Source organism: Dromiciops gliroides, chromosome 1, assembly GCF_019393635.1.
Source record: "Dromiciops gliroides isolate mDroGli1 chromosome 1, mDroGli1.pri, whole genome shotgun sequence".
Classification (NCBI taxonomy): Eukaryota; Metazoa; Chordata; class Mammalia; order Microbiotheria; family Microbiotheriidae; genus Dromiciops; species Dromiciops gliroides.
This window is the reverse complement of record NC_057861.1, coordinates 198,759,538-198,776,070: the sequence shown is the minus strand read 5'-3', so window position 1 is coordinate 198,776,070 and position 16,533 is coordinate 198,759,538. Positions and strand designations below refer to the sequence as shown.

General features: G+C 41.5%; 1 protein-coding gene across 1 annotated transcript; it reads right to left on the bottom strand.

Annotated features, from left to right (window-relative positions):
* Positions 1 to 270: 270 nt before the first annotated feature.
* LOC122726799 (ATP synthase subunit beta, mitochondrial-like) lies at positions 271 to 2,009 on the bottom strand. The gene has a single exon (XM_043964778.1). The coding sequence runs from the start codon at positions 1,988 to 1,990 to the stop codon at positions 404 to 406; it is 1,587 nt and encodes a 528-aa protein (XP_043820713.1). The 5' UTR covers positions 1,991 to 2,009; the 3' UTR covers positions 271 to 403.
* Positions 2,010 to 16,533: the final 14,524 nt, after the last annotated feature.

Here is a 16,533-nt window from a genome sequence, read left to right as displayed (position 1 = left end):
GAAAAATCACTTCAGTGGCTGAACGCAGCATGCTTTGGAATGGGGTGAGACTTGAGGCTGGCAGACCCACCAGCAGCCTTTCACAATAGTCTAGGTGTGAGGTGATGAGGACCTACACTAGAGTGGTGGCAGTGTCAGAGGAGAAAAGGGAGAGATATTGCAGAGATGCAATCAACACTCCATGTCAATAGCTTGGATATGGAGGGTGAGAAAGAGTGAGGGTTTTTTTTTTTTTTTTCTCTTTTAGACTCTCCCCAGACACATAAAATGAGCTGTGAGATGTACATTTTATTCAAAAGTTTAAATATTCTTCAGACAATACACAGCTTTTCCAATGAAAGTTCTTGTGTAGTTTGCTCAAACAACTGAAATTGAAGGATGTGTGGTAGATGAAGGTGACTCTTCAAGAGTGCTCTTCAGCCAGCTTCTCAGCCTTTGTCACAGCTTCTTCAATGGGTCCTACCATATAGAAGGCCTGCTCTGGGAGATGGTCATACTGACCTGCCAAGATCTGTTGGAATCCCTTAATGGTTTCTTTCAGGGGTACCAATTTCCCCATGTGTCCTGTGAATACTTCAGCAACCTGGAAGGGCTGTGACAAGAAACGCTGGATTTTCCGAGCCCGAGACACTGTCAACTTGTCTTCTTCAGACAACTCGTCCATACCAAGGATAGCAATAATGTCCTGGAGTGACTTATAGTCCTGCAGAATCTTTTGCACACCACGGGCAACATCATAGTGCTCATTGCCAACAATGTTGGGGTCCATGATTCGGGATGTGGAGTCCAGAGGATCCACAGCAGGGTAAATACCCAGCTCAGCAATGGCCCGAGACAGCACAGTGGTAGCATCCAAGTGGGCAAAGGTGGTGGCAGGAGCAGGGTCAGTCAAGTCATCAGCGGGCACATAGATGGCCTGCACAGAGGTGATAGAACCCTTCTTGGTTGTGGTAATTCTTTCCTGCATGGTACCCATATCAGTGGCCAAGGTGGGCTGGTAACCCACAGCAGAGGGGATTCTACCTAGTAAAGCAGACACCTCTGAGCCAGTCTGAGTGAATCGGAAGATATTATCAATGAAAAGCAGTACATCTTGACCCTCTTGGTCTCTAAAGTATTCAGCCACAGTGAGGCCAGTCAAGGCTACCCGAGCCCGAGCACCAGGTGGTTCATTCATCTGTCCATATACCAACGCTACCTTGGAAGTGGTATCCTTCAGATTAATGACACCAGACTCGATCATTTCATGGTACAAGTCATTGCCTTCTCGGGTCCGTTCACCAACACCAGCAAACACAGAATAACCACCATGGGCCTTGGCAACATTGTTGATTAGCTCCATAATCAATACAGTCTTACCAACACCAGCACCACCAAACAGACCAATTTTGCCACCCTTAGCATAGGGGGCCAAAAGATCCACAACTTTGATGCCAGTGACCAGAATTTCTTGCTCCACACTCATTTCTATGAACTCAGGAGCCTCAGCATGAATAGCAGCAAACTGTTTGGTCTTGATTGGCCCCCTTTCATCGATAGGCTCTCCAATCACATTCATGATTCTTCCTAGCGTCTCAGGCCCCACAGGAATTTTGATTGGGGCACCAGAATCCAGGACCTTTTGCCCTCTCACCAATCCTTCAGTACCATCCATAGCAATGGTCCGGACTGTGCTCTCACCCAGATGCTGAGCGACCTCCAGAACCAGCCTGGTCTCCCTGTCCTGCACTTCCAGGGCGTTGAGGATGGGAGGGAGGCCCTCATCGAACTGCACGTCCACCACAGCCCCGATGACAGCCACGATGCGCCCGCTGGCCGCCCCGGTCTTGGCGGCAGGGGACGTCATGGCCGCATAGTCCCGGCTCGACTGGAGCGCGGCCGGAGCCGCCCGAAGCAAGGTCTGGGCAGGAGGCAACGGCGCCGAAGCGCCGAGGCCCCGAAGGGCGCCCGAGGCCGAGGCAGCGGCAGCGCGGCCTAAGAGCCCCAACATGGCGGAGTCTGGGGAGAGACTGAGCAAGTGAGGGGTTTTGAATGACTCCTAGGTTGTGATTCTGAGCGACTGGGAAGATGATTTTACTCTGTGTAGTAAAAGGGAAGATATGAGTAGGGGATTGGGGCTAGGGGAAAAGATGAGTTACACTTTGGACATGTTTAATTTAAGATGTCTGCTGGACAATTCAAGATGTCTGAAAGGCAGTTGGATATGTACACCTAGAGGTCATCAGAGAATTTGGATCAGGATAGGTAGATTTGAGAATCATCAGGATAAAGGACTGTAATTAAATCCATGGGAGCCGAGGAGATTACCAAGAGAAGTAAAATAGAGGGAGAAGAGAAGAGAGGCCAGGACAGAACCTTAAGAGGTTAATGATCAAGAAGATCTAACAAAGGAGACAGAGAAGGGAGTGGTCAGACAAGTAGAATTGGAATCCTGAAAACCTAGAAAGAAGAAAGTCTTAAGTAGGAGAGGATGATCAACAGTGTCAAAAGCTGCAAAGAGGTCAAGGAGAAATGAGGACTGAGAAAAAGCCATTGTATTTGACAACTAAGAGATCATGACTAACTTTGGAGAGAGCAGCTTCACCCATCCATTAAAATTCATTTCTAATAGCTGACCAGTCTCATTGCTGACCTCAGGGCAAAGTATGCACTTCATCTTGGCATTACCCAAAACTCTCTTTTCCAGAACTATCTCTGGAAAATCAGGTTTGTTTGCTTTGCAGAAAAGCTCAGCTTCTCTTTAAGTCAAATATAAGACACATAATTTAGGGCATAGTTGATCTGCATAAAAACAGAAAGAAGTGCTGAATCAGCTACTGGGATGTCACAATTTCCTTCTTAAATTCAGATTAAGTTTTCCTAAAGAGGGTTTGGTCAAGCTTCTTTGGGCCCTTATTTGGGGCTTGTTCATTTTACAAGGAGGATTTTAAGCTCCCCACCCCCCAAATTGCCCCCTACTTTTTAGCAACTTTCCACAGTGACAGGGATTGCTCTCCTGTCTCTGATACTTGAATGAATTGATCCCCTGCTGTCAGTGACCCTATTTGGTAGCACATTATTTTAAACGTCCATTACTATTAACATTAACTAATGGTTAATTACAACAGAATTCCTATGGAAGTGCATAAGAGAGTCATATGAATGCCAAATGAGTATATTAATGATTGGTGTTATCACAATGAATACCAAATGATTTCATAATGACTGGGGAGGTAATATATAATAAAAAAGGATTGCTTCCTCTTTTATAGACTTATCATAGATTTAAAACTCATTCTTGGCCTCCATTCAGAAACTGTGAGTTACCTGAGAGCCTTCCCTGAATGTTTTTTGAGAAATCTACAGGTTCTCAAGAAAATCTCAAATTCAGATACTCACACTAGAAAAGCTGATCCAACCATATGTTATTATTTGTCAGCTATACCTTGCTGTGGAATACAATAGGATTTCTATTTTGTGCTATATGGACTCTAGTTAAGTCCAGTTAATACATGTGAGGTGATAACTGCAGTATACACTGGTCTGTAGAAGGAAAAATGAGTGGGTTGGATCTGTGTGGTCCTGTTCAGCAGTTAAGAAATTTGTTAATGCTTTCTGATTAGGAAAAAACATATCTGATATTCAGGGTTTCCCAGTCCCCCACACTGTGATCATTGTATTCTATTTTATTCTGTTGGGAAAATGGCCTGATGAATGCAAGGAAGCTGTTGACTTCCTTTGGAATCCTTTGGAATACCTTCTGCCCATTTTTCTAACTAGGGCTCAAGGATAATTTTTCTTGACTCAACAAAAATGTGCTATTTGAGCCTTCAACCAGGTCCTAAGAATCATATCTTTGGGTCCACCCATTAAAAAAGTTCAATTAGGGGGCAGCTAGGTGGTGCAGTAGATAGAGCACCAGCCCTGAAGTCAGGAGGACCTGAGTTCAAATCTGACCTCAGACACTTGACACTTACTATCTGTGTGACCCTGGGCAAGTCACTCAACCCCAATTCCCTCACCAAAAATAAAAAGTTCAATTAATACCCCTCTCATGCACAGCATCCTTTCATATTCATAATTATGTGAGTCATGAAAAGACAAGTTTCTATTTCAGATCTGAAAGCGCATTTACATTGCAGATTATTTTTATAACATTGGAGCTGTTACTGTTTAAAATGCTATTATCTAGCCATTTTTTATTTGTGTGTGTCCTAGTGAGCCAGTATGATATCAGCATTTTATAGATAAACCAATTCAATTTGTAAGCTTTTGAATCCCTTCAAAAGTTGGAAGACCAGATAGGGCAACTTTTTGATGTATGGATTCTCTTTTACCCAGTTTAAGTAAGAAGGATGAGTCTTTGAAAACCCTTGACACATAGGATGATACTCACACTGATGTCCTTTCCTGATTCATTAAATTTGCCAAATGGCAATATTGCCTGATTGACCTTTGAGAGAGGCATCTCATCACTGGCATTTCCACATGTTGTACGTGGCAGTGGATTTGGTTTATTCTTCATTTAACAGATATTTATTGAGCATTTGTAATCATTGGGGCCAGTTCTGATTGGAAAAACTGTAGGATTGATTGATGTCCCTTTGCTTCTTTTAATGTTCTTTTAGCTTATTTATGTCCTAAGATTTCTAGTTGTCTGATTTCTATTCATGCCCAGACTTCATGGATGGGGTGTGTAAGTGTGTAGGAAAAAATGAAAGGGGAGAAAGAGAGGCAAGGAGAGAGAAAGAAAAATATCTTTTCCTTCCTTCTGATACTAAAGTGATTTCTGTTTTGTTGTATTTTCTTTTCTATACCAATTGTAGATCACTAGTCTCTCTAACACATTATTCCCTTATTCATAAATTTAGTTCTGGAATCAAACCTGAATCAGACCTGACTCACTCATTTTACAAATGAGGAAACTAACTTGTCCCAAGTCAAATAGGATTTGAAGCAAGGTAATTTAATTGAAAATGTGGTTATGTCCTGGCTATGTCATGATACCAAACTGCCTCTTGCTAAATCATGATACTTCTTGGGCCTTTACATCCTCCAGTAAGGATGAATCTGTGCCTTTTGTTGCCCCCTTTGGGAATAATCTTAGTTACACATTTCTTTGTCCCTTCCTTCTCAACATATAAGAACTCTGAGAGTTGTGACAGAAAGATACATCTCTCTGCCTCTCAAACTAGACATTCTAAATGTGGGTGCACAACCAGAAGCCTCCTCTGTATAACTGAAAATGGTCAATGACTATTTAGGATTTTGCTTGTTTTGCTTTATCAGAAGTTCCTCTCTCACAGATCCTTTCTAAGTAGTACATAAGTTTCTATTTCTTCTTCATACCATTCTAGGGTTGCATTCTAGCCTGTGTCCCTAGTGATTTATGCAACATTTTAAAATACATATATATATATATATATATATATATAGTTTTGGGACACTCCATCCCCTATCAAATGAGACAATAATTGTAAAGAAAAAAAGCATTTAGCACAATGGCTGGTGCACAATAGGGGCTATATAAATGCTTATTCCTTTGTTTCCCTCCCCCTTCAAAAATACCTGTGGTTCCCTGAGGATTGGTGTCTGTGTGCCCAGTGGAAAAGCTGACTGTGACCTATAGAAAGGGATCTTTCTTTTTAGTTTAGTGCTGGACAATTGATTTTTACTTTGGTGCTTTGTGCTGCAAGTGCCAAGAGGCAGTTTTTAATGTGTGTTCAAGTGTGTTCAAGAACAGAAAGAGCTCATGGAAATCACAAACCTTTCGTCTTTAGAACATTTGATGAAACAGCAAGACAACTCCGGCCAATAGCAGGAAGGGCAGAAATGGGCTCAAGTACTTTTTAAAGCCCGCATTTGATGACTTTCATGAGATTGCGCATCATGTCTCCAGCTGGACTTGAAATGGCATTTGTCTGGAGAAGGAGATAAACTTCGAGGAAATGCTTCCCCACTGGTCTGTTCCTTTGAAGTGGGCTAGTGGGAACATGAAACCGGCCATGGCCTTAGCCAGGCATTCCACAGGGGGACAAAGCACAAGAGGGATCAACAAAAGCAGCTGGAGGCGAAGGAGGTGGAGGCAGGAGTGTGGGCTGCACTGGGGAGAGGAAAGCTAGGAAGTCTTTTTTGTCCCTCACTTGCCCCCTCCTAATAATAACGGGACATGACATCTCAGCAAGTGGGCCCAGTGATGACAAGTTGGCTTCCATTCCTGAATCCCCTTCCTTGTCTTGTATAAGGTTCTTCCTCCAATGCCTTTTGGTCTGTTCAGTGTTTTTTTAACCCTCCATGAGACCAAACTTAACAGTCTCATACTTGGCTCATGATGGATGAGGACACTCATCCCTGTCAGACCAAGCACCTCCTGGGAGAGGGGCAGGTTGGGACCTGTGGCTCCAATGCCCCCTTCCCTCCTTTCCAAAACAAAGTTGCTTTTATCTTCGTTAAAATCTACTCTGTGTTATAGCATTAAGGAAACTTGGTTTGCGAATGATTAGTTGGGGAATTTGTTCCGTTCAAAGATTTGCTGTTCTGTTTTTAACAAATACAGGAAATCTGGTGTCTGTGAGCTGAATGAATGTGAAGCCCTGAACTAGTCCTAGGAGACACAGAGGGTTAACGGCCAGGAGGTTAAGAGGGCATTTTACTCGGGCAGGGTGGAAGCAGTAAACATTTTTGTTTGTGAATGAAAAGGCAGGGTTTTTTCTTAATAGTTTCATTTTAAACAATAACAGCTTATGAAATGACATTGAAGGGAGGTATTGAGCACAAGAACCCTTGGGAGTTTATTCTAAATAACCAGTAGGAAAGAACATTAGGAACTTGGAATATGACAAACTTCACAGAGCACTTGGAAAACAATAGAGAACAATCAAGAAAATCCAAAAGGAGGAGAGAAGGAATTTCTTATTTTTTAGAAAGGATATGACTTCTGTTTGTTATGTGTGTGTGTGTGTGTGTGTGTGTGTGTGTGTGTTTGGTCATCAATGGCAGGGGATGAATAGGAAACCTGGAGAGATTTTTGTTTCTTTGAAATGAGTATACAGATTCTCTTTCTGTCTCCCTCTCAAACCTTCCCAAAGAGATAAATATGCGTATACGCATATACATACACACATGATCCCTTTCCCTGCCATAAACAAAGAGAAGGTAAGTGGGGTTTTAGAGAAAAAGAGGGGAAAACACATACACATGTGTATATATATGTATGTAAGTACACATGCATAGACACATACACACACATATGTGTATGTATACCCAGACAGACACACATGTGTGTTTGTAGGTGTATATATATGTATGCGCATGTGTATATGCATATATGCATATGTACACACACATATATATTTACATCTATACACTCATGTGTGTATATATATATATATATATATGTGTGTGTGTGTGTATATTATTGTGCATATGTATGTTTCCTACTATATTCAAAAGAAGGTTATGACCATGGGCATCTCCTTTTAGCTCTAGGCTCTATAATTCAAGCCTAAGACTTTCTCCTTAATCCTAATAAAGTTAGCCTTAAAGTGAAATAAAGAGTAAAGTCGAAAGTGTAGCCTCTTCCTATGAAGTACCCCTATGACTATTGTAGCTATTGAACTGTTTGGTGGCCATAACCATAAGTGAATAAAGAACCTCTTTTATAGAATGAAGTCCTATAGACTCTGTTTTTAATGGCTGTGCTATTTTTGAAAAACATTCCTGCAGGCTTCCCTGGAGTGAAACTTGGGACAATATTAAATTCGATGAATCACAGCGGCCTCCAGAAGGGCAGGGCAGGAGAGCCAGTAGCAGTACACTCTGAAGGGGCCAGAGCCAGGAAAGCAAGCGGGCGCTGCTTCCTCCAGTGATAATAAATATGTTGGGCCTGCTGCTCTTTAGGGGCTGAGGCCTTTTACTAGACAGCAAGGAAACTGCTCATGTAAAATTCTCTTCCCTTTCTTTCGAGCTTCCTGCTCCTCAGTGTCTCATAATCCTCCTTCTCACTCCCAAGTATAGGAAGGGTCATGCTGGACCTCTTTTTTCTTTGTAGACATTCAGCAGAATTCCTTGACCATCATCCCTTCAAACACTATTTATTAACATTTGTTATCTGGAAGGGTGGGGGGGCTGTATTGCTTTCTTGTAAGCAATTCTTTCCTTAAAAGAAATCCTCTGGCTCATTCCAAGATAAAGGGGGATGGCTTCATAGTAATGTAAATAAATGGATCTTTGCTCATTCTGAATAAGCTTTGATTTATTATTTTTTTTTAGGTTGCATTTCTTTTGACATTTCCCCCTAATCTTCTGGTGAATGTGGGTTAATAAAACCTTGCCCATATAATCCTCTCTTAGAAGGGACACCACCTTCTAGACTGAGGAATTTGAAAAGAGGGAACAAGAAATTTGGGGGACAGACAAGGAACTTTCTTTTCCATGCCCACTTGGATAAGCCTTTGTTGGGTAGCCTGCAGTAGTGGGGGCAGCTTCCCTTGGGTTGGGAGTGCCCCATCATTGGTGTTCCTTGAGATGACAGACTCCTGGGAGATCCTAGCTTTTATCCAAAACTGGATTCCATCTTCCTGCTCATCATCTTCTAGCACCTGCGAGATTTGTGGGATTGTAGGAATAGCTGGCATGTCACTGATCCAGGATGACACTTAGTCCCCTACCTGGTATAATAGATAGATTTGGAGTTCAAGAGACTTGGGTTCAAATTCCAGTTGTACCATTTATTAACTAGGTGAGCTTGGGTAAGGTTATTGATCTCTTTGAATCTCAGTTTCCTTATCTATAAAAAGGTACAATAGTACAGGTTCTTGTGAGACAAACAAGATATCAGATATAAAGCACTATATGAATCTTCTTCTTGTTATTTGTCCTTTGTTCTTGAAGAGGACCATGACATCAGGGTAATGTCATGACTTGTAGTAAATTGGATTTAAGGGAGGGAGCACTGTGCAAGGTCATCAGCCTCACTCTCTCCTCCAGTCATCTGGGTGCAGTGGCAAGAAATATGTCAGGATGACTGAAAATGGCCCTGGATGTTTTTTTTAAGGCAATTGGGGTTAAGTGACTTGCCCAGGGTCATACAGCTAGTAAGAGTCTGAGATGAGATTCGAACTCACATCCTCCCAACTAACTTCAGGGCCAATGTTCTATCCTCTGCACTACCTAGTTGCCTTATAGGAATCTAAGACTAATAAGGAAGAATGCCATACTGGCTCTTTTGAGGGGAAGATTTTGACTTTGCCCTAACCCTTCTACATGAGCAGACTTCTCTTGAGTTCCATTTGTAATAATTTCTGCTGCCCTTCCCATCATATCTTGTCTCCAGCCAGACATGTCTATAGTCCGGATGCACCCAGAATATTCCTAAATTCACCTAAGTACAAGATAGGTAGCAAAAGGGGAAAGGAAGATCTATTCTGGCACCTGCAGGAAGAGTCAGAAAGGGAGGGCTAGCTCCAGACCTTTCGAACAGTATCATTTAGTGATTTATTTTTATATCTAACTCAGGTGGAAGGAGAGATAAGGATAGAAGGGGGTAGGGAGCAGGTTGAACACTTTGCATTTGGTAAAAACATAGTGAACCCCACCTGCCCACTCCATATGGGTTAGAAGAGGGGGCAGCTAGGTGGTGCAGTGGATAAGGCACCAGCCCTGGATTCAGGAGGACCTGTATTCAAATTCGGCCTCAGACACTTGACACTTACTAGCTGTGTGACCCTGAGCAAGTCACTTAACCCTCATTGCCCTGCAAAAAAAAAAAAAAAAAAAAAAAAGGAAGAAAAGTGGGTGAGATAAGAATCCCAGCCCTGGATGAAGACCTAGACAGGTCTAGGATGCCACAGGGTGGTAGGGAGGGATGGGGCCATGGATAGCCTACACTTTTCAGTTCATTCTATCCCATAATTTAATATTGAGAATCTGATTAAAAATGTCCCTTCTTAAACGGACATTTCTATAGTATTAGAGTGCAGAGGAATAATAAACTGGTTACCTCCTCAACCATCTCAGCTTGTTTCTTCCATGAAGTTATCCTGATTCTCTCAGCTGGAAGCAGGCCTTCTCCCTTCTTCCAACCCCTTTATCACTTTGCATACCTCTAATAGCACTCAACACATTCAGTCTTGTATTCTAGTCACCTGAAGCCATATCTTCCCTCTTCCACTGGACTCAACTCCTCGAGGGCACAAAGACAATTTCATTTATCACTGTAATAGCAGCAGCAGCAACACCTACCACAGGGCCTTGTACAGAGGAAACACTCTGCCAATGTTTGTTGAATGGGCACCTGAACAGTTTGGTTGACAGGAGAGTTAGACAAATGAAGAGAAAGTCCAGAGAGGAGGCTGTCAGTCAGGATCTGGGAAGGGAAGAAGGATTTTTGTTTGAGCCGAATAATAGCTATCATTAATAATACAGCTTTAATAAAGCATGATGAGGTTGGCAAAGTGCTTTACAGGTTATCTCATTTGATCACAAGGAGGAAAACAGTTTTAGGTACGTTTTTTTCCTTTCTCTGACTTTGCTAGTGATCTGAACAGATGATTCACTCGTCATTGTATTTATTCTTACAAGAGATTTCACTTACAAGAGATTTCACTTACTCTAGCTACACAGATTCAGAACTGGGATCTTGCCCAGCCATTTTTTTTTTTTTTTGCCATCAACCCTGCCATGCTATTATACCTTCTGTACAACTGGACTTTTCCATCTCCACAGCCAATACCTGCATATTCTTCCTCTACCCCTCGCACCTCAGATTTCTAGCTCTGAGGTGGTAAATAAAACAATTCTGCCAGTGATGCTGGAAAGATTGTATGACAGACCCTTAAGGGTCCACTTACCATTGCTATGGCTTCCCAAACCCAACACCCCTTCCTAGCCACCATTCCCCCAGATGTATTATCTCCCCCTATTAAAATGTGACTTCCTCTGAAGCAAGGAATGTCTCATTTTTGTATATCTACCTCTAGGACTTAACAGAGTATTTGGTACATACATAGTAAGTGCTTAATAAATACCTTTTCACTTATTCACCCAGAAATAAGGGAATCTTAAATGTATAAAGTTATATCCCAGACCAGCCTGAAATGCTTTTAGCCATTAGCTAATTAACTCTCACTGAGACCCTGTGAAGGGGCTGGGAAGTTGGTGTTTTTAGCTCAGGCCTATTAAAAAGAAAATGGAGGAAAGAGCAAAGAAAGTTGTGATTTTCTGAGGTCATTCAGTGAGTTTGGTGGCAGAGACTGGAGTAGAACACAAACATCTAAATTCATGCTCCACCCCTGGAACAAACCAGAGCCTCTTGTCCCCTTAACCCCCACTAAGAATGAAAGATTCCCTTCAGAGAACTCACATCCCACAAACCTATTTGTTAAGCGCCCAGTTGTCCAAACACTTCTCCAGCTGTGAGTCACTAGAGGATCACACATTTGTCGGATGAGTCATCCTTTCTAAACTCCCCTTCATGGAAAATGTCATCCTCCATCCTGATGACACATCAGGTATTGATTGGGTTGATTCATCAGTGAGGGGAATGATTAATTCACAATCTCAATGTGAGCAGAAGCAATGCTGGTTTCACAGAACTATTGCCATGAGCCAAATATTGCAATGCCGAAACACATGTGGGCTGAGGGGTGCGTGTGTGTATATGGGGAGTGTGGGGAGTGGGGAGAAGTAGATCAGGGATAGTACACTTGACAATGGGCAGCTGTGACAATGAGCTGTCCTTCCAATTAACTTGAGTCAGATGGTCATTGACAGAAACTATAGGCCTACTGCAAGGCAGCTGCTGTAGTTACTTCAGAATCCTCAAAGTCCTTTAAAATCTAGGTAGTGACTTTGGTATTCAATTCTTCAAGTATCTGTGAAATCACAGAATCTCAGCATTTGAAAGGACAACAAAGTCCATCCAGTATGTACCCGTGCCTCCTCAGCAATTCCCTCTAGAATATCCCTAGCAAATGATTTTGTTGATGTGGCTATCCCCTGAACCAATCCCATTCCTTTACAAATTAGGATGTGGTCTTTGAGAACTGCAATGGCCAAACCACTACACCTGAGGATGATTCCCCTCCAAGCTTAACTAGGCTGAGCATAGAATCATATATTTAGAGCCAGAAGGGCCTTTGAGGCCACCTAGTCAAACCCCCTCATTTTATAGATAAAGAAACTGAGGCCCAGAGACGTTAAATGACTTACCCATGATTCCATAGGTAGTGAGTGGCAGAGGAAGATTCAAATCCAGATCCTCTGATTCCATAGCTTATGATATTGCTATTGTGCTACTCCGAGAAGAGAAATACAGTCCATTACTAGGCCCATACTTGGAGATTTTATAGGGCCTTCAAGAAGTTATTCTCTGCTAAGTTATCCTTTGGGAACTCAAGATCACTTCCAAATCTTAATGAGATACCACAGTAAGACTAGCAGAGGAAGCTTTAATTAGGTCCTTCAAATTCAGTTCCTTTATGTAGGTAGCTTGGTGACCTCATAGTCTAAGGCACTGAGGATCTAGCCTCTTCCAGCAATAGATACAGGCATCACTTATTTTTGTTTAGTGTCTTTGCCTCCTCTTTGTGCAGGATCAGGATGAGGAAGTGATAAATGAGATGACTAACGGCTAACAAGGATTCAATAAAAGAAGGGAGAAGGTTGTTTTCAATAAATGTGCCATGTCCCTTGCATAACCAGCACTCTTTGTGAGTGTAGGGAGATGCTTCCCACTGGGCCTACTCAAGATGCAGGACAGGGGTTGGGCAGGCAGATGACACCTGCATCCTGGGAAATGAGAGACAGAGACAAATGGTTCTATCAGTGGCAAAAACTTTGGGCATGTGTTTTAATTAAATTTTCCATTATAATATTTTCTTCAAAGAAGCATAAACACCAGAATACAGAATTGATATTTAAATGTGTCTTCTTTCCAGTTTGTACTAGTGATCTGTTTAATCTGTATGAATAGTTCCTGCTGCCCCTTTAACAATACGTGACATTTATATAGCATTAAAAATTTGCAAATTGCTATATACATATGCATTTATGTATGCCCATATGTGAATAAATGTGTATATAATTGTGTGCTTGTGTATATATATATATATATATGTCTAAGTATGTCTGGGTGTAGAGCTATAAGAATATACACACAGACACAGGTGTGCACATATATGTATCTCTGTGTATATACCTATAGCTCTACTTGAATATATATACACACATATATGCATATACACATACTTTTTTGAGCCTCACAGAATCCCTGTGAGGTACTTGCCGTAGTTATCATTATCCTCATTTTATGGATGGGGAAACCAAGGCACAGAAACATTCTGCTTTGCTCATGGTCATAGAACAAGGGTGAGATTGGAATGTAGACTGACAGATTCCAATTATATTATTCTATCTACCTCATCACATTGTCTCTCCCATTTCCTTCAGCTGAAATGAAAGTGCCCAGAACTCAGTTTTCTCTGATGCCAAATGGCGGAGTCTGCTGAGGTGAGTGCCAGCTGGGCTTCAAAGTCTAGGCACACTAGGGCAATTCAAGGACTTTGGTACCTCACCTTAACTGTAGAACTCCTTTCTTTTGTCAGAAGGTGTCACAACCCTCGATGCTGCTCTTGTTGGTGTTAATTATTTCCTTTTCATTTCCAGCTGGCACAGTGCTTTAGCACCTTAAGTTGCTCAATTTGATCCCTGTGCTCAGGAACAAGGTAATTAAGGAAGCCACAATTTAAGCAAACGGATTTGCCCGTGACTTGTTGCAAGTCTTCAGACAGTGTTCCATCCTAAATCATTTGATAATGTAAGAAGCTCAGTGCAGTTCCCTACTTGACTGAGGGTTAGTTCATCAGGTCACAAATCAGTAATTGATTCTCAGTGTGTCTCGGCTGGTTTTATTACAGTAATGAGGACCATCTTTTTTTTCATCTCTCCTAATATGTTACCCAAACCATCAACTTCTCGGTTTGGTGTCAGGATGACTTTGACAGGTTGTTAGCAGGTATATGATGTACAGAACATCACAGAGATGTCTCAAACTGTGTTGCTGTGTACCTTAGAGAGCCTTAGGTGGTCTCAAAAATGAGTGAAAGCACTTGCAAGCAAAAAGTTACGGCTGAAATTGGAAAGACGCCTATGGTTTTGATGTCCTAATGAAGAAGTTGTTTGTATCAGCTTGGGCCCTTGATCACTCACAGGGCAGATTTCCCAGAGCTGGGTGGCACTGGCTTGCAACTGCCATAGTCTTAAACAGGAAAGAAAAAAGATGAAGAACCAAGGTGAGTTTTTGTCAAGGAAGTTTTTTGTTATTCTTTTCTTTTTCCTTCCCCATATGGAACAGCATTTTCAGGAGAGAGAAGAGAATCATAGAATTTCAGAGCTAAAAGTAGCTCTAAAGGGATCCTGTTAGAATGAAAAGAATGTGAGATTTGAAACCAATTCAAATCATAGTTTTGACACTGTCTCCTGTGTGACCTGGAGAAAGTTTCTTTCCCAATTTGGGCCTCACTTTTTTCACCTGCAAAATGAGGGTGTTCAACTAAGGATTTGTAAGGTCCCTTCCAGGGTAGGCATCTCTATCATCCTCTGATGCTAACTGACGATCATATTGTACTTTAACATTTATGAAGCACTTTACATACATTATCTCATATTAAATTCAAAATAATCTTGTGAGATATTTGCTGTTATCAATCCCCTTTTACAGATATTGACCCTTAGTCACAGAAGTTAAGTGACTTACCCAGAGTGACCTCTGTACTAAGTGTCAGAAACAGGATTTGATTCCAGGTCTTTTTGACAGAAGTTCTGCATCCTGCCTTTATATGATTAATTAATCCAAGAGTTCTTAACTAGGGGTCAACAAATTCCCTAGGAGTGGATAAAATTAGGTGGGAAACCTGTGGACAAACTTTTTTTTTTTTTTTTGCGGGGCAATGGGTGTTAAGTGACTTGCCCAGGGTCACACAGCTAGTAAGTGTCAAGTGTCTGATGCCAGATTTGAACTCAGGTCCTCCTGAATCCAGGGCTGGTGCCTTATCCACTGCACCACCTAGCTGCCCCGGACAAACACATTTTTATTGCAATATAATTGGTTTTCTTTGTAATCCTGTATATTTTAAGTAGTTAAATATATTCTCTTGAGAGGGTGCCCATGTTTTTTGTCCTTCATTTTTGAAGATGAATTGAATTTAAGTGAGACAGAGTTGTACAAAGGTGTAAGCTTCACTCTTTCTTCCAGAGTCATCAAAGTCAAGTGCTATGACAAAAATCAAGACAATTAACAAATGTCCAGGATGCATTAGATGACCTCTGCATCTTTGGTGCTGGATCAAACTCTAAGCATTCCATAGTGCCTGCCTCAGCTGCCTTCATGGCAGTTGGAACAAAATGTTCTCATCTGCCCAGTGGCAGGTTGGAGGGGGGTGCTTCACACATTTCGGGTAGATATCTCCCTAATTCACTGACAGGTCTGAGGCCTGCAGGTTATCTTTAACCTAATTTAGCCATTTGCCAAAACTTTCACCAGGGTGTGGCCCCTGCAGATGCTGCAGCTCCTTGGAATCACTGGTAATTGTTGGGAGAGAAGAGGACACCAAAGGTGGATGAACAGCCCTGAAAAGGGTTCTGCAAGCCCTTACACCAGAGGTGCTTCGTTCTCTCTGAGCACCCCAAACAAGGTACTCATAGACTTCACCAGATCGCCAAAGGAATCAATGACACAAAGAAGGTTAAGTAGGAACCTCTGCTCTATTCTAATCCCATCCTTTTATAGTTGAGGAAACTGAAGTCTAAAGAGAAGTGACTTGCTCAGGGTCACCCAAAAAAGGGACTAGGGTCCTGACTCCTACTTTGTACAATATTCCACTGCACACAATTCATTTGGGAATCTCTAAGGCCTCTTTTGTACTTGTTTTCTTTGGTTTTAATTTTGAAAAGGGAGTATGAATAACAAGCAGGTCATAAAAAAGACATATATATATATAGATATATAATATAAAGATATAAATAAAAGATATGTAAATTATCTATCTATCTATCTATCTATCTATCTATCTATCTATCTATATATACATAATGGATGAATTTACTACTTAACTTCCATTATTTCCTGTTAAAACATCGAAGGATGAGACATTTACAAAAGCAAAGCTAAGGAAAGAAGTGAATGGCTTTGCCTTCTATACCAGTGGACATAATCAACTTGTTTTCTTGAAATTTAGTGTGCATTTTTATCTTACACATGCTATTTTTTACTTCTCTCTAGGTTTTTCAGTGTTTGAGGGTTAAGGAGCATGTTCCTAGGATACAGTACTTTTCAGGAGTATGAGGAAGTTTGAGTTTGAGTTCAGGCAGCTAGGTGCATTATAATCTTTCTCTGAGCAGGAGAACAGCTAAAATCACCATCGGTCACAAAAACAGTAATATACAATGTACTAGATTCTACAACCCTTATTCAGGAAAAACGCCTTTGAAGTCAACAGGATTTTTTTTTCTGTGTAAAGACTACAAACCAAGATCCAGTATTTATGGACTGTGAAA

Excerpts from the sequence above, each read along its gene's own strand:
- LOC122726799 (XM_043964778.1), bottom strand. The coding sequence starts at position 1,990 with ATGTTGGGGCTCTTAGGCCGCGCTGCCGCTGCCTCGGCCTCGGGCGCC.